Source organism: Hylobates moloch, unplaced genomic scaffold (genome assembly GCF_009828535.3).
Source record: "Hylobates moloch isolate HMO894 unplaced genomic scaffold, HMol_V3 SCAFFOLD_16, whole genome shotgun sequence".
NCBI lineage: Eukaryota > Metazoa > Chordata > Mammalia > Primates > Hylobatidae > Hylobates > Hylobates moloch.
The window spans coordinates 51,026,457-51,048,966 of record NW_026652291.1 but is presented as its reverse complement, the minus strand read 5'-3'; the positions used below and the strand labels follow the sequence as shown (position 1 = coordinate 51,048,966).

Below are 22,510 nucleotides of genomic sequence, written 5' to 3'. Positions count from 1 at the left end.
GCTACTCGGGAGGCTTAGGCTGGAGGATTGCTTAAGTCTGGGAGGTTGAGGCTGCAGTGAGCTGAGATCACACCACTGCACTCCAGCCTGGGCAACAGAGTGAGACCCTGTCTCAAAAAACAAAAACAAGAAAACACACATGCTTTTTATTTATATTTAAGATTTTTTTAGTACTGATTTCATTAGCACTGAAATCTTGGCTCACTGCAACGTCTGCCTCCCAGGTTCAAGCAATTCTCCTGCCTTAGCCTCCTGAGTAGCTGGGACTACAGGTGCATGCCACCACGCCCAGCTAATTTTTTGTATTTAGGGTAGAGACAGGGTTTCATTGTGTTATCCAGGATGGTCTCAATCTCTTGACCTCGTGATCTGCCCACCTCGGCCTCCCAAAGTGCTGGGATTACAGGTGTGAGCCACCACGCCCTGGCCATATTTTAAAATTTATAATTAAAAAAAAGAAAACCAGAGAATCCACTTTAATCTTAGTCATTTAGTTCTGTTTACTAGGGATGAGTTGCTGGGATTTTTTTGTTATTGTTATTATGTAATGATATATTTGGATTTGCGTTTCCATGTCTGCAATATAGAGTCTTTAATGAAATTGAAAGTTAGGTACTCAGTGTATATTAGTTGAGTTGAATTAATTTGATTCAGGAATTCTGCTGTCTTTTTGTAAATAGCTTCCTTGTATTTTAGCTTATTCACTCTGGTAAGAGCTAACATGAAAGCAAAAGGGTTAGGAAAAAAACACAATGTACATGGCATGTTTGGAGGCGTTTGTGAACTTCCGTTCCCTACAACCTAAAACTTTCATCTCCCAGTACTCTGGCTTTATTATCCTCATGAATGGTCTCCTTGTTTTATTACTACTTCTCTCACAGGGATCCTTCCTCAAGAAGGTTTGAGGCTTTTCCGCCCCATCATTTCTCCCTTTTTAGTGGCTTAGCACATTTTCTACGGTGCTTATTTTTTCACTCTTTTGCAAGGCTGTCTCTTACACTCCACTTTATTTGCCTGTTATAGATAGTCGGGGTAAGGACAGTTTGAGAGATGTCACACCCATGTGCTTCACTTATTTTGATTCTGAATTTTCTTACAGCTATGTCCCAATTCTGTTAATGCTATTGATCTAAAATGATGTTGTGTGTATACTGAGTTTTAGAAGGCAAAAAAATACATAAAAATTGAAACTCTTCGCAAAAAAGTGGAAAAGGTAAAGGGAGAATAGTTTTGATAGGGGTATTGACACTATCTTCAGATAGTGGAAATCATTACATTCTCCCCTCAGTTTATGTAATGGACAAGTTTGTAAAATATGGAGAGCATAATTTTATAGATTCTGTAGTTTTTTTAAAATTAATTTCAGAGACATTTTAGAATCTGATTAATCTCCAATTGTCAAAGGTCTCTGACACTCTTCCCATTTTAGTTAAGTATACAAAGTCTATAAACGAGTCTTTTAAGTAGCTCTTAATCTTTGGGACTCTGACTTTTTTTTCTTTTTACAAAGCAAATAAACAGAGTAGTTTGATATGTTGTGTAAGCTGTAAGTTGAGTTTTAAAAGGCTTATCCTTCCATTGTTCTTTTTTTTTTTTTTTTTTGAAACGGGGTCTCACTCTGTCATCCAGGTGGGAGTGTAGTGGTGTGATCATGGCTGACTGCAGCTGTGATCCTCCTACCTCAGCCTCCCAAGAAGTTAGGACCACGGGTGCGTGCCACCATGCCCAGCTAATTTTTGTATGTTTTGTAGAGACATGGTTTTGCCATGTTGGCCCAGGCTGGTCTCAAACTCCTGGCTCAAGCGATCTGCCCATTTTGGCCTCCCAAAGTGCTGGAATTACAGGCATGAAACACCACACCCAGCCTGTTCTTTTTTAATGTAAACAAATACATATATGGATATCCATTCTTGTGAGATAAGCAGTAGCATATATATTTAATTTTCTCTACCTTGCTTTTTTTCATTTACTTATATTCTGAAGATCATTTCATAATAGTGTGTGCAGATACTCTGATATACCTCAATTCTTTTTTTTTTTTTTTTTTTTTAAGAGACAGAGTCTCACTCTGTCACCCAGGTTGTGGTGCAGTGGCACGATCTCGGCTCACTGCAACCTCCGCCTCCCTATTCACTTTTAATAGCTTCTTAGTACTTTATTGTAGAGTACTATATTTTATTCATTTAATCCTCATTGATGAACATTTGGGTTTATTCCAGCATTTTGCTATGATAACTAGTGCTATAATGAGTAGCCTTATACATATATCTTTTCACATTTTTGCTAGTAGTACAATAATAAATAATCATTTTGTGTTTCTTGTTTTTTCTTTTTCAATGTTTTAAGATACGCATTTTCTATTTTTTCCTTTCGTGTCTACCTCCAGCTTTTTTCTTCTGCCTCATGTTGTGTGGTTCTACAGTGACAAAGGGAAAAATATGTGTGATTTTATGTGTGTGTGTATATGTGTGTACATGTATTTGTGTATGTATAAATAAAATGTTTTCCTTCAGCTATTTAATATCAAATGGAATTTTTCATTCTTGAATTAATACCTGATGATTGGAATCATAAAAATTTGAAATCAAAGCCTGCTCCAATTAACCTATGCAAAGTTCCTACCAATTAAAATTTTTGCTTAAGTATAATTAGAAATGGCCATGTATCAGTGCTACTCAGACTCTCAGACTCTGTATACATACTACTAAATACTGAGAGTAAAATTGGAAAAATCAGTTTTTGGTATCCTGTGGAGCATCTGCTTGTATTTGTGTATCTTCTTCTAACATATACTTGTGATCACATTTTAAAAAATAGGTAATATATCAATCAGAATTCTTATTAGCAAGCAACAGAAACAACTTCAATAAAAGGATATTGGGTAGCTTACAGAATTGCTGGCAGGTTTGCAGAGCCAAAATCAGACACCAAGGCTGTTGAGCCAGGAACAATGACCAAAACCATGCCCCTTTGATCTAGTCAGTATATCAGTGCCAAGGAGTACTACATGTTACAGTTTGCGCTGCTGAAGTTTGCACCCCCAGCAGTATGAAAGGCTGGATGTTGCTACCCTTGAATGTGATATTGCTATAAATACCACTAGGAGGGGGAAATCACATAGGTAACACAAAGTAAGTCCTGTACAAGTGTTAAATAAAACCATATAATATAATTTCATGTCTACTTACAATTTGTATATCCACTTAATCAGGTCTACTCAAATTGTTATATCTTCTTAAGTTGAAAGTGAACAACTGAATTAAGATACCACTATTAAACTCTTTATGTTTTGGAATCCCCACTCTTTTCCTCAGGATATTTTGCATATTACATGGGACATTAAGTCTGTGACAAGCCTGTATGTTAATGTTGTCAGTGTACATATGAATGTTAGTAAAGCTCAATTTCTTTTTAATATTTTTCTTACAACAGTGATCATGTTGTGGACCCTATAGGTTGTACATATCCACTTTAGAGGACAGCTCTATTCTGCTGCACTGTTTCTTGTTGTTAGGATCATATACACTATGAGAGTGGTAGGTTATCAATAGTGAACTGTATTTTAGTTTTAAAAATCTAGATGGGAAATGTCTTAGAGTCGCCAAAAAAGAAAATTAAGTTGACAGTTTCTAAGCTTAAATAGATAAATAGTAAGAAATAGTTTTTTGATAGCTCTCAAAAAACGTGTAGACATTGAGCTTTTATATCTCTTGTTAGAGAGGCCAGTTCCTTCATTTATAGGAGGCATACCCTTTAACAGGTTCTTTTAACTGCCATCATCCTGGCCAGCATCCAAAAGGAAGCTTTTGTTACTCACCCTGTATGATTGTATTAGAAGTTACATTAAATCACTTTCATTCTTTCTCCTTTGTTTTTTACAGCTGGCATAACCTTGACAACAGATTGCCTTGAAGATAGCCTCCTTACATGCTACTGGGGGTGCAGTGTTCAAAAATTATATGAAGCTCTGCAGAAGCATGTTTATTGCTTCAGAATAAGCACTCCCCAAGCATTAGAAGATGCTCTGTATAGTGAATATCTCTATCAGGAACAGTATTTGTATCCTTTTATCTAATATACCCATTAGTACTGAAAATTAGACTTCTTACGGATAAAGTGTTGCTAACTTATTGATCATTTTTGGTATACTAGAAGCTTGTTTATTGCTTCAGAATAAGCACTCAAGCATTAGAAGATGCTCTGTAGAGTGAATATCTCTATCAGGAACAGTATTTGTATTCTTTTATCTGATATGCCCATTAGCACTGAAAATTAGACTTCTTATGGATAAAGTGTTGCTAACTTATTGATCATTTTTGGTATATTTTTGTTCTTACGGTTATAGTGGCAATTTACCCTTACATTTTCAAAAAGTATTGAAAAGGATAGCAAAGAAGAAATATATTGCCAGTTACCAAGAGATACTAGAATTGAAGACTTTGGTACAGTACCCAGATCTCGCTATCCATTGGTAGCGCTATTGACCTTAGCTGATGAGGATGACCGGGAAATTTATGATATTGTAAGTAATTGAAAAATTTGAAAGCATTACCTTTAAGTGATTTGAATGGTGGTTCTTCATTATTTGATAAATAGAAAAAGTTTTATTTTAATTTCTGAGGATGTGCATTTGGCCTACAGACTATATACTTGGTTTTTATATGTGTAACAGTACCTTCATATTATGACTCATTTCTTGCCTTATGGATCACAGTAATATGACTTGATTTGGAAAATAAAAGATATATAATGGTTGAATTAAGTTAATTTCATCATTACCACCTATTTGGTTGTGTACAGCTATTTGGTTTTTATATGTTTAACAGTACCTTCAGAGTATGACTCGTTTTTTGCCTTAGGGATCACAGTAATATGACTTTATTTGGGAAATAAAAGATATATAATGGTTGAATTAAGTTAATTTAATCATTCTGTATTCTGTCATATTTGCTGCATAGAAACAGTCTGTTGGGAAGCATGTTTATTCTGAACATGTTTAGCACTGAATAAATCAGCACAATAATGATCTAAAGTGCTCAGTTTTAAGGTAGTATCCACTCTTTTTTTGCCTACTTGCAGTCACCTTGTTTCCATCAAAGTCCCTCCTGCACCTATATCTTATATGTCTGGTCCCTGTATTTTCAGTAATTATAGTAATCTCCTTTCCTCATTATGTGCTAATTATTTTTTCAGTCTGGTAGTTGATTCCTATTAGGAAGTTAAAAGTATCTTAGAGATCTAAGAGGACTGAAACTTTGACAATCATCTGAGTATAATAGAAACTTAGACATGAAATAAACTTTTGATGAAATTGTATCATGGTAAAAATGTCCTTACACACAATTGACTACTTTTCTGAAGTATTTAATATAGATTATTCATTAATAAACATATGGTAACATTGTTTTGTGATACTTTGTAATATGCAAAGTACATTCACAAACATTAACTTATTTTTTTCTTCCAACAACCTGGTTTCTTAGGACAGGGCAAATATTCTCCTTTCACAGACTGAAACAGAGTCAAGAAAAATCCCAGTCATTCAGGCAGTAAGAGATGGAACAAGGGCTTGACTCTGAGCATTTTGTGTTTGTTTGTTTGTTTTTGTTTTTTGAATTTATTTATTTTTAGCAGGAATATCTTCCTGCAACAAGTGTACGTTGAGCTTTCGAAGGTACAGACTCTTTGAGAAATCTAGACCCTTCTTACTCATTTGCAGTTAAGCATCTTGGTTTTTGGTTTTTAATATTTTCAAACTGAAGTTCCATTGAGCTGAGGTCAGCTTATTTTTTCCAAGTCATGGGGAGCAGAGGGGAAGGAAATGGGGATATATAGGTCACTAGAGACAAAGTTACAGATATATGAAATGAACAGGTCTAGAGATCTAATGTACAGCATAAGGACTATAATTAATACGGTATTGCTTTTGGGATTTTTGGTGCTCTTGCCACATGCAAAAAAAGTGGAAGTAACTATGTAAGATGATGCGTATATTAATTTGCATTATAATAGTAACCATTTCACTAGGTATATATATATCAAAACATCCTGTTGTACACTTTAAATATATACAATAAAAATACAAAATACAAAAGTCATACCAGCAGTAGTGTATTTCCAGAACCTAGTACAGTGCCTAGGATACAATAGGGGTTCAACAAAGGTTTGATAAGTAAAAAAAAAAAAAAAAAAGTCATACTAGGCAATGTTAATGAGCCTCGTAGAGCTTGACAGCGAAACTCCTTAGCTGTACATCTCATGCACCTTAGCGTGTGTGAGAGGCCTTCTGGCCTCCTCCCTCCTTTCTCTCTGTTTCAGTTAGAGATAAATAAAACCTGTTAAATTGGTGTCTCCTATTTCTAGCTCCTTTGTTCTTGACCCTGTGTACTTGGGCAAGGAAGCCCTTCTGCCCCCACTGTGTGCCCCATCTCTTCTAAGTTTCTTGGGTTCTGTTCTCCTTTTTCCTTTGGTTCAACACAAAAGGATCAGATCGCAGTCATTTTCCCTCCCAGCTTCCCCATTGCATTCCTTTTCCCTTCACTGATAGTGCTATCTACTCTAGGTGCTCAGGGTCTTTTTTTGTTTCTAACTTTCTTCCCCTGTCCAAACAGGGAGTGATTGTGTATCTGTGTGGTAAAATATATATATTTTATATATAAAGTTTACCATTTTAACCATTTTTGTGTGTGTGTTTTCAGTTCAGTGGCCTTGTAGGCCAGAGAAGAGTTTGCTGTCAGGTCCCTGATCACACTGGATGATGACTGTGTGGCCCAGCTGTAGTTGTGGGAGGCTTGTTCCCATAGGGAAGTCTGAGTGTCTCCCAAGGGTTAACAGCCATCTTCCCTTGTGCTTTGTATATGTCTCTGTGTCTGGGTCCTTTTGAATGTCTTTTATTCTCATCTGTGTGCTCCCTCCTTTTTTCCTGTTAATCCTTGCTTCTCTTGTCTCTTATTTCTCAGATTGGGGGTAATATTGGCACTCAAATATATTTATTAGTGTATTTTGTATTAATGTTCTCTGTTTATAATTTTAAAAGCAAATGGGCCATTTCCTATTTCTTTTTCATATGTGTTTTTTTCAGTATTTTATCTGCGGGTCAGGGACTATATATTTTTTAAAAAATTTATTAATAAAATATCATTTTTATTTTAACAGCAAAGAATTATATTTAGGTAGTACAGTTAGGAACCACTTTGTTGTTTTAGGTTAAAAAAAGGAGAGCAGGAATTGTTACTACAAAATTTTGACTTTAAAATTTTTTCATTTTTACTTAATTACATTGGCTTTTTTTCGGTATTATTCAAATAATACATTTGTGGCAGGAAAAAAAATTAGAAAGTGTAGATAAGCCAAAAGGAGAGAAGTATAATAATCTGTATTCTATCATCCAAAAATAATCACTGTGAATATTTGTCTGTATCTTTCCAAATCTTTATATATGTAATTTAAAAAAAAACAGGATAAGATTATACATTTTGTACTATTTTGTGACCTGCTTTCACTTAATAGTGTATTTGAACATTTTTTCCATATCAAATATTTACCCACAACTCCATATATAACTAGTATGATAATAGCTTCAGAGACTTTTAATATTAAATCAAATGACAAAATTGTTTTTTTGTTTGTTTGTTTTTTTGAGACAGAATCTCACTCTGTCGCCCAGGCTGGTGTGCAGTGGCGTGATCTCAGCTCACTGCAACCTCTGCTTCCTGGGTTCAAGCAATTCTCCTGCCTCAGCCTCCCGAGTAGCTGGGACTACAGGCATGTGCCACCACGCCCGGCTGATTTTTGTATTTTTAGTAGAGATGGGGTTTTACCAAGTTGGCCAGGTTGGTCTTGAACTCCTGACCTCGTGATCCACCTGCCTCGGCCTCCCAGAGTGCTGGGATTACAGGTGTGAACCACTGCTCCCAGATGATGAAATTGTTAGTATGAAGTGGTAACTACTATTTTCTACTAACCCCGTCATTTTGATTTAGTATTAAAAGCCTCTGATGCCGTTACTAAATTAATAAATCTTTATAAACTTGTAAAGAATATTGTGTTTTTGCAACTAATGTAGAGTTTTAAAACTTTTTATTTGTACATAATTTCAAAAAGTTGCAAAAATAAAAAAGTGAAAGAGCACCCATATACCCTGTACCTGGATCTCCTATTGTTAACATTTCTGTCCTTTGCATTATTGTTCACCCATTTATGTATGTATGTATTGATTGATTGATTGAGATAGGGTCTTGCTCTATCACCAGGCTGGAATACAGTGGCACAGTCATGGCTCACTGCAGCCTCAACTTCCTGAGCTCAAGTGATCCTCCTGCCTCAGCCTCCTGAGTAACCGGGACAACAGGAATGCACCACTGTGCCAGGCTAAATTAAAAATTTTTTTTTTTAAAGACAGGGTCTTACTGCGTTGCCCTGGCTGGTCTCAAACTCCTGAGCTCAAGCAGTCCTCCCACCATGATCTCCCAAAGGGCTGAGATTACAGGCGTGAGCCACCACACCCAGCCTGCCCATATGTTTATACATACACATATATATGATCATATATATATTTTAAATCAATGATTTGAGAATAAGTTGCATACATGATGATTCTTTACCCCTAAATGCTTCAATGTGTATTTCCTAAAAATAAGGATGCTTTCTTATATAACCACAGTATAGTCATCTGCTTTATAAATTTAACATTGATACAGTATTTTATCCAATTCACAACCAATTTTCTTCTCCAGTTCAGGTTCTAGTCTAGAGCCAGATTTTGTATTTGTCATGGATCTTTAGCTTCCTTTAGCCTGGAACATTTCCATAGTCTGTCTTTTATGACGTGAGCATTTTTGAAGGATATAGTCACACACACATACACACACACACCCTTTTTGTAAATTAAAACATTCTCATTTTGTTTGTCTGATTTTTCTTATGATCAGATCAAAATTATACGTCTGCAGCCAGTGAGCTGCCCAGTTGATGTGTCCTTTTCAGAGTGCCACCTCTAGAAGCATGCAATGTTCTTTTCTCTAATTGGTCATGTTAATTTTGATCTCTTAGTCAAGGTGTTACCTAATTTCTCCACTCTTCTGGTTTTTTCTCCCCCTTGGTCTGTGAGGAGGCACTGTAAGATCATGTAAATATCCTGCTTTTTATTAAAAAAATTTTTTTGTCCTAGATTTAACATCCATTGATGATTCTTGCCAGATTTCATCTTTACTGTGATGGTTGCAAAATAATTATTTTCCAACTCCAGCCCTCCCTCCAGTCAGTTCTTGGCATTCTACAACGAGCAAGAGACTTCCTGTCTCTCCCATTTGTTTGTTTGCTTATCTGTTGTCTCTATGGCCTCATGAATTTTTCCCCCAGTGTTTTATAATTCATGGCTGAATTTAATTATTTTGGTGCTCAAATTGCCATTTCCCTGCTTCCTGCCAAGACTGAGGGTTTGTAGTCAAACTGTGCCCACAGATTACTTGGATTAGTTCTCTCAAAAGTCAGAAAACCATATAAAGAAATATGCTCATGTTGTTTTCTTCCGTATCCCTTCCACGCCATTCCCACACACCCCAGTCCTTAGAGATAGTTGTTGTTTTCCGATTTATCCTCCCTGTTTTTTATTTTCTCTTTTTTCTTACACAAAAGATAGCACATTCTCTATGCTACGTATGCTGTTTTGTACTTTGCTTTTTTTCACTTCAGAAAATCTGGAAATCACTGCACACTAGTTTGCAGAGATTGTCTTCACTTTTTTTTTTTTTTTGATAGCTGCATAGCACTGCACTGTGTGTATGCTGTGCATATTCCATAGTTTTTCTGCCAGTCTCCTGTGCTTGGACATTCAGGTAGTTTCCAGTATTCTGCAGCAACAAATAATCTTATGCTGAATAATTCATATATACATATCTTAATATTGTTGGAATTGTATGGTTGAAGTGTAAATGCATGTTGTTTTGTTAGATATTGCCATTGGAATTGTACCTTTTCGGAAAAAAAAATTTCCACCAACAATATATGAGAGTGTATTTCCACAGAGTGTATTGACAAGCTTTTGGATTTTTGTTACTTTGATGAGTGAACAATGGTGCAGTATTAATTTTAATTAAACATCTTTTAATATGGTCAAGGCTTATGTTTATATCTTTTTATGAATTGTCCATTCATGTCTTTTGCCCATTTTTCTATAGGATTTTGGCCATTTTCTTCAGTTTTTAAAAGTTCTTCATAAATTAGGAATATTAACCTTTAATTTGTGACACACCTTGTGAATATTTATTCTAGTTTGTCATGTGTTTTGACTTTGTTTATGGTGCTTTTTATCACGTATATTTTTAATTCTTATATAGTCAAGTGTATTTCCTCTGGGTTTTGGGTTGTAGTTAATGTCTTTCCTTACACTGAGACTAAAATGGATTTTGTTGATTTTCTTCTAGTACTTGTACAGTTTTATTTTTTACATTTAGATCTCTTATGTGTCTGGAGTTTATTCTTATGTATGGTATGAGGAATGCATCTAATTATATATTTTTCCAATAGCTATCCAATTGTCCCAATACTGTTTATTAAAAAAACTCTTTGGTGCTTTGACGTCACACCTTTATTATATTTTTGTATGTAATTAGGTCTGTTTCTGGACTGTTTATCCTGTTTCATCCATCTGTCTATTCATGTGCCAGTACCATACTGTTTTAATTTTAAAGGCTTTGTAGTCTGTTTTATTATCTGATGGGGCTGTCGCCCTCAGAGCTCTCTCTTTTCAGTATTTTTCTAGCTGTTCTTTTGTGTTCATTTTTCTATATGAGAATTTTAGAGTCAATGCATGTAGCTCTCTAAGCAAAAGTGTTTTCTCTGGTCCCTTTACATCCAAGCTTCTTAAAAGACTGTTTAATACTGATTTTAATTCCTCTCCGTTTCCTTCTTTAGTCCTCGCAAAGATTCCTTTGTCCATTGTGATCACATTAAATTTGTAAATTTGAGTACAATTAAAATAACTGCCAAAAATATGTCAGTAACTGATTCCTCTGCAGTGATTATGATTTAATCAGATTGATGTAAATTTTCTAATTTATCAGCCTTTTATTTTTGAGAAGCATTTTTCTTTTTTTTTTTTTTTGGCAGAAGACAGTGTCTAGAAGCAGTTGAAAAGCATTTTTCACATATTTGTGAAATAATATAAAGATTTTCAGTGCTGACCAGTGTTCACCAGTGTTCAATTTTTATTTTAGATTTCCATGGTGTCAGTGATTCATATTCCTGATAGGACTTATAAACTATCCTGCAGAATATTGTATCAATATTTACTCTTGGCTCAAGGTCAATTTCATGATCTTAAGGTAAGTCGTACTCTGTAGTCTTATCTCTGTCTCTTTTGTTTACAGAGTTTCAAAGAATGGCCATTTATGAAAAGATGATTATATTTTTCAGTTAATAATTATAGAAGATAACTATTCTTTGCAATTGAATTTGCTAGCTCATAAATTTTGAGCAGCTTCTTATGACCCCCAGTTTTAAAGAGTAATTGTTATTTATAATAATCTTTAAATTTATTTCTTTGATTTGCAGCAACTTTTCATGTCTGCAAATAATAATTTCACTCCCTCCAACAATTCCTCTTCAGAAGAAAAAAACATAGACAGAAGTTTGTTGGAAAAGGTGGGACTCTCTGAAAGTGAAGTTGAGCCATCAGAGGAGAACAGCAAGGACTGTGTTGTTTGCCAGAATGGGACTGTGAACTGGGTGCTCTTACCATGCAGACACACATGCCTGTGTGATGGCTGTGTGAAGTATTTTCAGCAGTGCCCAATGTGCAGGCAGTTTGTTCGGGAATCTTTTGCACTTTGCAGTCAAAAAGAGCAAGATAAAGACAAACTGAAGACTCTTTGAAGGCATCGTAACACTGAAAAGTACACCTTCTACTAAAGATGCAGAAATTGATGATCTTGGAATTCATCATAACATAGAATCTACAGTACTGACCATCAATGAAAATTCTATTTTAACTTCATATTTGTATAGTATAAAAATTAATTATTCCTTTCTGCTTAGTGAATGAATATTGGAATCATCTGCATTGATACATAAAAATTCATTCAACTCTTGAAAAGAATCTAAGAGTATGGCCTTTTATTAGCTAGATTTTCTCTCATGTTAATTAGAAAAATCATTCTGAAAGGCAATCCATTGAAAATTTGAGGAGGTTAAAGTCTTAAGGTCGCTAAATGTTTTACCTTTGATGTAATCTGGATTGCAATTAAGAAAAAACTTAATTCTACTTAAAGTAATTGTGTGTTCCCTAGTTTATACAAAGGAGTTGGAATGAGCTTCTTTAAATCTTTTCTTGAAATAAGTTTTTATAAATATCCATCTGTTTGGTTTCTAATGTCCCTTATTATAGTTACATAAATACAGGTCATAGTTTTTAAATATAGGTTCTTAATTCATAAATACAAGATATAATTCTTGACTGTTCTCAGTGTATTATAAAATGATACTCATCTATAGGAGGCAGATATATGAAATTTGGATAGTAAGATTTTTTGGATAATTAAATTTATTAAATTGATAGTCAAGTGTGATTAGATTAGCATAATGTGGTCTACCAGGGAAGATCTGTGAGACCTTTAATGCCTTACCTTAGATTTCTGCCTGCACAGCAAATCCATCCAGAACTGAGGTGGGTGGGGGCGGGGATGGAGGTTATAGAGCTAGAAAAATCACTAAAAGAAACAAATAACTATTTTTTCTAGTGTATTTTTATTCCAAATAAACCCTGTATCCTTCTGAATAGTAAATTACTTTGTTCATCCATTGTTCTGTCTTTTAAGAACTGAGAAACTTGGTAGGCAGAAAGACCCCACCCTCTTCTCTTTCCAAGATAACTAAAAGAAAAAGGTAAATCAGAGCTTTCCATGTTTTCAGTGAGAATTATCCTAACTCACCAAGAAAGCAGATCATGGCAAATAAACTGTGACCTTCAGGGAGATTTTTCAAGCCTCTTTTTGTCCTGTTTGTATTAAGAATAATGCCTTACCTGTGTATCTGTATTTTTATATAATTCCATTCCAACCAGGTATAGCACTCCTAAGAAGACATTATCTATTCTCCATTTTATAAACCAAATCAAACTTTCATCTACATTCACTAGCTATGTAATAAATACCGTCTAGGAGCCAGATACTTGTTGAGAGTCTGGGCTACAAAGAATCAGGCAAGACTCCTGATGTCAAGTATTTGAGCATAAAAAGATCACTGATGGCTAATTAGAACTCCCCCACTTGCCACCCCACCCCTGCCCCGAAGTTCCTAAGACTGTGTTCCAACCCTGCCACTGGAAGCAGGGTAGTCCAAAGCTGCAGTCCCTGCTGCCCTTAACTAGCAGCATAACAATCTTGAAAACTCTCTTTGTCATGTAAATTGGGGGAGTATTCAGACTCCATCCTAGCTCTGCTGCCTCTCTATAGATCTCTTTGTACCTTAACTGTCCTAGACACAGTTGGTTTCTCATCAGAAGTAGATTCCACCAAGCCTGCATTCTTATTCCATGTTTCATAACTTCTTTTGTAGTAAAATATACGTATATAAAACTTACCATTTTAACCATTTTTAAGTGTAAAATTAGTTGACATTAATTACATTCACATTGTTTTGCAACATTCACCAGTATCCATCTCCAGAATTTTTTCATCCAAACCGAATTCATCCCAAACTGAATTCCATGCCCATTAAACAATAACTACCCATTCTCCCTCCCACCAGCCTCTGGCAACCACCATTGTATTTTCTGTCCCTATAAATTTGACTAGGTACTTCATGTAAGTGGAATCATACAATATCCTTTTGTGTCTGTCTAAACTTAGCATTTCTTAAACATTCATCCATGTCAGCTTACATCAGAATTTCATTCCTTTTAAGGCTGAATAATATTCCACTGGATGTGAATGCCACTTTTTTTTTAATCTATTTATCCATCGTTTTCATAACTTAAAGATGACTTGCCTTTAGTTCTTGTTGCAGCTGAAGTAATTGTAAATATGAAGGATTTGGTAGGTTGTCAAGTAAAAACAAGTGCACTGATTCCTAGGGGCTTGTGTCAGAATTTGTCAGTAGATGTGAGTAGTGACATTTTGTGAGAACAACTATAAATTTATTTAAATGGATTATTAGATAAAATATTTGCTTTATATAGATGCTATTTTTCAAAAGTAGCAGCTTTTGGAACCAGGGCAACATCTAAGCAGACTTGACAGGTGAGTAGACACCTCTTCTTTCGGTGACCCTTTCTTCCCAACTTAATGGAGTCCATTGCAAAGCCACATAGTTTAATTGCACCAGGCCTTCAATGCTTCTCAACAATTCTTTAGTTTAATGGACTCCCAATTGAACTCCCAAATGGTTATTTCAGACCTCTTCTACTTTTTTCAAGTTCTGTATCCCACCACTATTATATCACCCTCAGTAAAGAACCTTCAAGATGTAGTATGGTGTGGAGGTTATGATGGACCCTGAAGTCAGATAACTTGATTTTTATTCCAGCTCTGTCACTTAATGGCTAGTCACCTTGGAGAAGTTACTTAACCTCACTCTGCCTCAGTTTCCTTATCTATAAAATGATGATAATAGAACCTGCCCACAGGCAGTTGAGAGGATTACACCCATAAATATGTGTAAAGTGCTTACACTTGTGACCTCCATAGTAAGCCCCATGTAAGGTTGGTTCTACTGTCATTTCTTTGCTTAGATGTTCAAAATCAGTAGACATTTTTTTTTCTCTTCCCCAAGAGAAGAGATGTATCTCCTTTTGAGGCTAACGCTTTACTTATGATCTTGATTTCATCCCTGCTTGCCCCTGAACTCATTTGATTACTCATTCAATAACTAAACAAATAATTATTGAGTGCCAAAGATACTATACATCTTTGGTCATTGGGGATACAGGAATGAATAAAATAGGCAAAACTCCTTGCCTTCATGGAGCTTACATTCTAGTAGACAGAGAAAGAGACCAATTAGTAAAAGATAGAGGATCAGGTGGAAGTGAGTGCTATGGAGGAGATCAAAGCTGGGATGGGTAGGTAGGGAATGTGAGGGATACAGACTGGGTTACACTGTATTTGAAGGTGTCTTTAGGAATTTTGGTGGAGACCTGAAGGGGAACAGGGAGTAAGCAGTTTGCAGTGAAGAGGTCTTAATGACTGCAAGGCTGGGAGTTGGAGTTTACTGAGATGGGGATGATTGGAAAAAGAGCAAGTTTGGAGGAAAAGAACAACTGTGTTTTTGTTAAGTTTTAGATGCCAGTTAGAAGTTAAGTGGAAATGTCAAATAAGCAGGTGCATATACTAATCTAGAGTTCAGAAAAGAGGTCCAGGCTGAAGATATAAATTTGAGGGTCATTAGCATGGTATTTAAAGCCAAAAACCAAGTGAGAGCACCAAGGGAGTGAGCATAGGAATAGAAGTGGCCCATGGTTTGACACTTGGGATACTCCAACATTCAGGGAGATTAGGGAAGAACCCATAGACTGAGGAGTAGACAATGAGATAGGAGGAAAACTAGAAGAGTGGTCTTTACACTGATCTATTTCTTCTTAACAGAATTGAAGGGGTAAAACAACCACTATTTTATTGTGCTCAGAGATTCTGTGGTCAGGTATTGGCACACGCTGTGGCGCAGATAGGCTTGCCTGGAACCTTATTTGGGAAGACTTAAATGGCTAGTGGGGTAACCCAATGGCCTGAAGGCTAGAATTATCTGAAGCCTTCTTTACTCAGGTATTTGGTGCCTGGGCTGTGATGATGCAAAAGCTGGGCTGAGCTAGGCCAACACATGGCCTTTACATGTGGCTTGGGTTTTGTGACAGTCTGGTGGCTTTAGGGTAGTCAGACGTCTTTAATGCAGGCTCAGGGCTCTAAGATCAAGTGTTTGCAGTGAACGAAACAAAACCTGCATGGCCATTTTTGTCTTTTTTTAAAAACAGCTTTGTGGAGATCTAATTTACATACCATACAATTCCCCCATTCAAAGTGTACCATTCAATAGTATTAATGTGCTCACAGAATTTTATAATCATCACTGCAATCAATTTTGAACATTTTTATTACCCCCAAAAGAAAACCTGTGCCTATTAGCAGTCATCCCCAATCCCTCCATCCTCCCAGCTCTAGGCAAGAACTAATCTACTTTGTCTTTATAGATTTGTCTGTTCTGGACAGTTCATGGAATGGAATCAAATGTAGAATCATAAATTGAATCACACAATATAAGATTTTTGTGACCGGTTTCTTTCATTTAGCATGTTTTCAGGGTTCATCCATGTTGTGTGAATCGGTATTTTATTCCTTTTTATTGCTGGATGAGACTTCATTGTGTAGCTATACCATATTGTGTTTATCCATTCAGCATTTGATGGGCTTTTGGTGTTTTCCACTTTTGGGCCATTATGAATAATACTATGAAGATTTAGGTACAAGTTTTGGTAGATATGTTTTCATTTCTCTGGGTATATACTGTGGGGAAGGAAAAACTTTTAATCTATTTTTTAGATTCAGTCATGGGAGGCCTGCAAATTAAATTGATAAATGAAAGATTAGCAAAGGAAAAGACATTTTAATCACATGCAGACAGGAGTTCACAATGGAAAGTGACTCAAAGGGATGATTATTTGGGATTTATATAAAGTCGTAATAGGGGAAGGCAAGAAGGAGAAAGACACTTGTTGGAAAACAATGACTTTCAGGAAAGATAAATGGGCCCTTAGGAGATTACATGGAGGATATGATAGATAGTTTTCATGACAAACGTCTATTTAGGTGTGATATGGAGACATCTTATCTCTGGTGATAATAGTTAATCTTCCCTGGTTGTTCCTGAGATGGGGATTTATGACGTTTCGGTTATTTTGACTTCTTTTGGGAGACTCTCCTTTTAGGCAGAAAAGAGATTTCAGGAACTCAAATATCTTCTGCTTAAAATAATTTTTTATGTCACAGTGGCTTATTCCAGACCTATTCAATACCTACAAGTGGAATTACTGGCTCATATGGAAACTCTATGCTGAAGCTTTTGAGGAACTTCCCAATTGTTTTCCAAAGTAGCTGTACCATTTTACATTCTTACTGGCAATGTATGAGGGTTCCAGTTTCTCCATGTCCTCCCCAACACTTGTTATTATCTTTTAATTATAGCTTTCCTATCCTAATGGGATAAGATACTTTTACCACCTCACTTCACACTTGAATACCCTTGAAGTGGTATAATTATGGTGTATTTTTTAAATTGTGGTTGGAAAAAACACACATAACAAGTTACTGTCTTGCTCACTTTTAAGTATACAGTTCAGTAGTGTATTCACATTCTCGTGCAATAGATCTTCAGAACTTTTTCATCTTGCCAAACTAAAATTCTGTATCTATTAAACAACGCCCCATTTCTCCCTCCCCCCGCCCCTGACAACCACCCATTTTATGGTATAACTGTGATTTTGACTTGCATTTCCCTAATGGTTAATGATATTGAACATGTTTTCATGTTTTTATTAACCATTTGTATATCTAGTTAGTTCTTTAACCCTTTTGTTTTTCAGACGGAGTCTGGCTGGCTCTGTCGCCCAGGCTGGACAGAGCCATCTTGGCTCACTGCAAGCTCCGCCTCCCGGGTTCACGCCATTCTCCTGCCTCATTCTCCCAAGTAGCTGGGACTACAGGCGCCCGCCACCACGCCCGACTAATTTTTTGTATTTTTAGTAGAGACAGTTTCACCGTGTTAGCCAGGATAGTCTTGATCTCCTGACCTCGTGATCCGCCTGCCTCGGCCTCCAAAAGTGCTGGGATTGCAGTCGTGAGCCACCACACCCAGCCAACCCATTTTTAAATTAGGTTGTAACAGTTCTCTATTATTGAATTGTAGGAGTTCTTTATATATTCTAGACACAAGTCCCTTTTGGTACATGATCTACAAATATTTTTCTCCCATTCTGTGAGCTATCTTTTCACTTTCTTGATAGTGTTAGTACTACTAAGTCTGGGACCCTCTGAACACTACACTATGGTCATTTTTGTTTTCTTGTTTCTTATTCACGATTAATTATGCCTCCTCTTTTATATTCTGATTATTGACTTAAACTGATTTCCCAAGGGTGCCCATTAAGCTCCTGTTTACCCCATGCCATGACCTTTCCTTGCTCCTCATTCTTCATGGCCCCGCTTTGAAGGATTCTACACATAACTATTTTTCTCCTCCTAGAAAGTTACTTGTCCTGGCTTCTGAGTCACCATGTTCCACTGCATTTCAATGGTGCTTAAGAACTGCTTTTAGGGGAGAGATAAAAATGCAGATCCCCAGATCTATCTGTCTTAAAATTCTGATTTAATAGGTCTAGGATCTGGCCCAGGAATCACCCCTCTAACAAGCCTGTGGATGATTCTTTTTTTTTTTTTTTTTTAGATGGAGTTTCACTCTCGTTGCCCAGGCTGGAGTACAATGGCGTGATCTCAGCTCACCGCAACCACCACCTCCCGGGTTCAAGTGATTCTCCTGCCTCAGCCTCCTGACTAGAGTAGCTGGGATTACAGGCATGCACCACCATGCCAGCTAATTTTGTATTTTTAGTAAAGACAGGGTTTCTGCATGTTGGTCAGGCTGATCTCGAACTCCCGACCTCAGGTGATCTACCCGCCTCAGCCTCCCAAAGTGCTGGGATTACAGGTGTGAGCCACCACCTGAAGCAGGTGGTCCACAGATATCACTGCCATGAATTGTATCTTTCCCTAGGTCTCTACAGGCCTCATGCATCATTCATGGGACCAATGTCTTGTTAAGCACCATTTCCACGGTGTATCTGGCAGTGCGTGGAATAGACAAGGAGGAGTCAAGCATAGACCCGCTATTCTCAAAGAGTGCACCGTCTATGATCTCTCTTATTTATTGCAATCTGCCCTTAGTTCTAGACTGATTCTTCTCAAATCAATTTATCTATTTTTGGTCTTTCTGCTGAGTTTGAAACTTTCATTGCTAAGTGGCTAATGGATGTTTCCACTCACGTTTCCCACAGGCCCCTCCACCATGTCCAAAGTAGAACACATCTTCCTACAAAACCTGTTTCTCTCTCACTTTCCCCTCCTGAGTTAGCGACATTGCTATCTTCCCAGAATCCCACATTCCCCTTCTTCTGGCCCCTGGTCTCTCCCCCAATATTTGATCAGTCAGCAAATCTTGATTCCACTCCTGTATTATTAGTTTCTGTGTCTGTCCCCTTTCCCTGCCTGCTAAACCTGACTTACTCCACACTCCTAGTCTCCATTACACCTTCCTCAGCCTGGTTCTTTAAAGGTAGGTGTACCTCAATGCTCAGGCCTCAGCAGTCTCTTCTTACCACCCATCCCATCCTTTGGCTGATTCCATCCATTCCCATGTTGGCAATTCCTAAATTCTCTATCTTCAGGCTAGAACTTTCTTTTGAACCCTAGACCCATGTATCTCCACTCCGTCTCACAGGTTCCTTAATCTCAACATGTCCAAAGCTCAACTCAGCAAGTTCCCCATAACTCTGTTTTGCTTCCTGAGTTCCTCATCTTGATGAATGATACCATCCCCATCCGTGTTGGCCAAACCAGAAACATGGCCATCATTTCTTATCACTCCTGTTTTGTACCCTTATCTTTCAAATCTTATCTTTACCCCTGCCTCTCTTCCCACCTCCACACTAGGCTTCTCACTACCACCATTAGATGACTTTGTAGCCATCTCCTAACCGTCTCTTGGCCTCCTGTTTGAGTTCTCCCATCATACCCATTCATTCTCCACATCCAACCAGGTAGCTCTTTATAAAAAACTAATCAAGTTACTTCTGATTAAAACCCTTCAATGACTCCCATTTACTGTCAGGAGAAAAGTTTAAGTCTTATCAAGCCCCTTCCTGATTTTGCGTCTGTTTATGTTTGCAGCCTCCTTACCTCTGTTTTCCTCTTTCACACTCCCCACTCCAGCTAGCCTGTACCACTTCCATGTCCCATAACATACCATGGTTTTTATTTGATTTTTTCTTTTTTTTAGAGATGGGGTCTTGCTCTGTCACCCAGGCTGGAGTGCAATGTTGTGGTAATGGCTCGCTGCAACCTCGAATTCCTGGGCTCAAGTGATCACTCCGCCTCAGCCTCTCGAATAGCTAGTACAGGCATGTGCTACCATGCCTGGCTTTTTTTTTTTTTGAGACCGAGTCTCACTTTGTTGCCTGGGCTGGAGTGCAATGGCGCAATCTTGGTTCACTGCAAGCTCCGCCTCCCGGGTTCAAGCGATTCTCCTGCCTCGGCCTCCCGAGTAGCTGGAATTATAGGCACGTACTACCATGCCCAGCTAATTTTTGTATTTTTAGTAGAGACGGGGTTTCACCATGTTGGCCAGGTTGGTCTTGACTCCTGACCTCAGGTGATCCACATGCCTTGGCCTCCCAAAGTTCTGGGATTACAGATGTGAGCTACCACGCCCGGCCACCTAGCTATTTTAATTTTTTTTTTTTCAGTAGAGAGAAAGTCTCGCTATGTTGTCCAGGATGGTCTTAGATCCTGGCCTCAAGTGATCCTCCTGCCTTGGCCTCCCTAAGTGCTGGGATTATAGGCATGAGCCACTGTGCCTGGTCAACATAACATGCTTAAGCCCATCCTAGCGTTTATCACATTGTATATTATTTGCTTGTTTATTTCTCTCTGTCTCTCAGTAAACTAAAAACTACTTAGGACAGGAGCTGACTTGTTTCTCCGTGTATTCCCATTGCTTTGTACAGAGTTTACCATTTAACAAATACTTGTGAAATGAATAAATGAATCTTAAAAGTATTAAGGAATCACTGCAGTAATTTTAAATATAGCAATATAATCAGATTTGTATTTTTAAAATATCAGTATGGGAAGTGGTTTGAAGTGTAACAGTCTACAAAGTGATGTATGGGAAAAGTATTAGAACTCATATTTATTTTTAGCTACATAGAAATTAAATTTTACTAATATTCGATTAGCTTTAGGACATGTCAATCGCTTGGAGGATAGTTTAGTGTTTGAATTGGGGGAATACTTAGAAATAAATATACAAATTTGGAGGATAATTTAGTGTTTGAATTGGGGGATACTAGAGGTAGGAAAATTAGGATCAAGATGCCACTATAGTACTACAGTTGAGGAACAGTAAGGGCCGAAGGACTTGATTTTTGATAATGGAGAGGAGTGGCTTAGGATAATTCTTATGCTTCTGACTTGGGTAAGGTGAATGATAACAGTCAGTGAATCTCGGACCACATGTACACTTTTTCCATTGGAGTGTTGCTCCCTGGAGGCAAGACTGTCTTAGTCATGTTTGTGCCTCTCTCCTGAGAACACCATTCATTCATTCATTCAAGCACTCATTAGTTCATTCAGAAAATAACTTAGGTCTACTTTGAATGAGCTGCTGTCCTTGGTGCTAGAGAGAGGACGAACAAGATACTAGAGGTCCTGGCCCTCGAGCAACTCACATGGATGGGTAAGGGTGAGGGGAGACTACCAATAAACAGTAAGCAAAAAATATCATGAAGGCACCATGAAGGAAACAGACAAGTCGGGGAGTAGTTGTAGATAGGAGAGTGTCAGGGAAGGTATCTCTGAAAAGCCTTCAGTTGAGCTCAGCCCTCAGGGTTAACAGAAACCCAGCTTTGTCAAGAGCCTGTCTGTAGCATTTTGGGTGGAAGAAACATGAAGTACAGTGGCCCAAAGTGGAAAAGAGTTTGAGGTGTTAGAGGAACAGAAAAGAGGCCTGTGTGACTGGAACTGAATAAACAAGGAGGAGCAACATGGATGGAGTTGCAGAGAGTACAGGCCTTACTGGCTATGGGTAGGAGTCGACATTGTCTTCTATGCAGTGGGAAGACATCAGAGAGTTGAAGCTGGGAAGTGAACTTTTCTGAGTTGCACTTTTAAAAGACTGAGGAAGAAACGTATTTGGAGGAATCAAGTGTTCAGTTTCAGACATTTTACATGTGAGATGCAATGTTAAGCCTACTTTATTTAATTAGTTGAACCTCCAGGTGTTTAATTTCTTCTGTGTCTATCATAACTAGGTCCTCTGGAATTCTGCAGATATGTACCAGGCATAAGACTGAGTTAATGAGTCAGATTAGGAGGAGGAGGGGGAACAGCTATCATATGTTTTCTCTGCTCTGAGCACTTTGTATTTGTGCCAGTAGTGCAGCTCTAAACCCACCTGTTAGGCCCAAACCCACCCTTCTATACTTTGCTTAGTGATGCTGGGACTAGGCCTCTGCAAACCACATGTATGCTTTCCCAGCTGCTCCCATGAGGCTTTGCAAATCAGAGCAATGGAGGGAGACTGGAAGATAGATAGGAGGAAGAAGGGATTTGCTCTTTCCTGTTTGTTTCCCATGAGCTTCCTGTTTGCTTCTCATTCCTGTGAGCATCACCCCAGCCTCACTTCTGTACCTTGAGAGTAGTGGTTGATTCCAGGAGCAGAGTTGAATCCAGGTTGCAGTTTTTCCAATATT

The 22,510-nt window shown here is 37.6% G+C and overlaps 1 protein-coding gene across 4 annotated transcripts in view; it reads left to right on the top strand.

Moving 5' to 3' along the window:
- The window catches only part of CGRRF1 (cell growth regulator with ring finger domain 1), a 36,367-nt gene extending 16,181 nt beyond the window's left edge, over nt 1-20,186 (top strand). For 2 of the 4 annotated variants that reach the window (XM_032180201.2, XM_058429738.1), the window contains 4 exons: nt 3,882-4,059; nt 4,375-4,522; nt 11,217-11,324; nt 11,554-12,967. In XM_032180201.2, the coding sequence (XP_032036092.1) occupies nt 3,882-4,059; nt 4,375-4,522; nt 11,217-11,324; nt 11,554-11,874 (755 nt within the window). In that variant the 3' untranslated portion in view covers nt 11,875-12,967. Of the gene's footprint in view, nt 1-3,881; nt 4,060-4,374; nt 4,523-11,216; nt 11,325-11,553; nt 12,968-14,176; nt 18,406-18,429 lie in introns of those variants that run through there. The other 2 variants (XR_009210351.1, XR_004252722.2) reach the window with 2 other exon arrangements.
- The last annotated feature ends 2,324 nt before the right edge of the window (nt 20,187-22,510 follow it).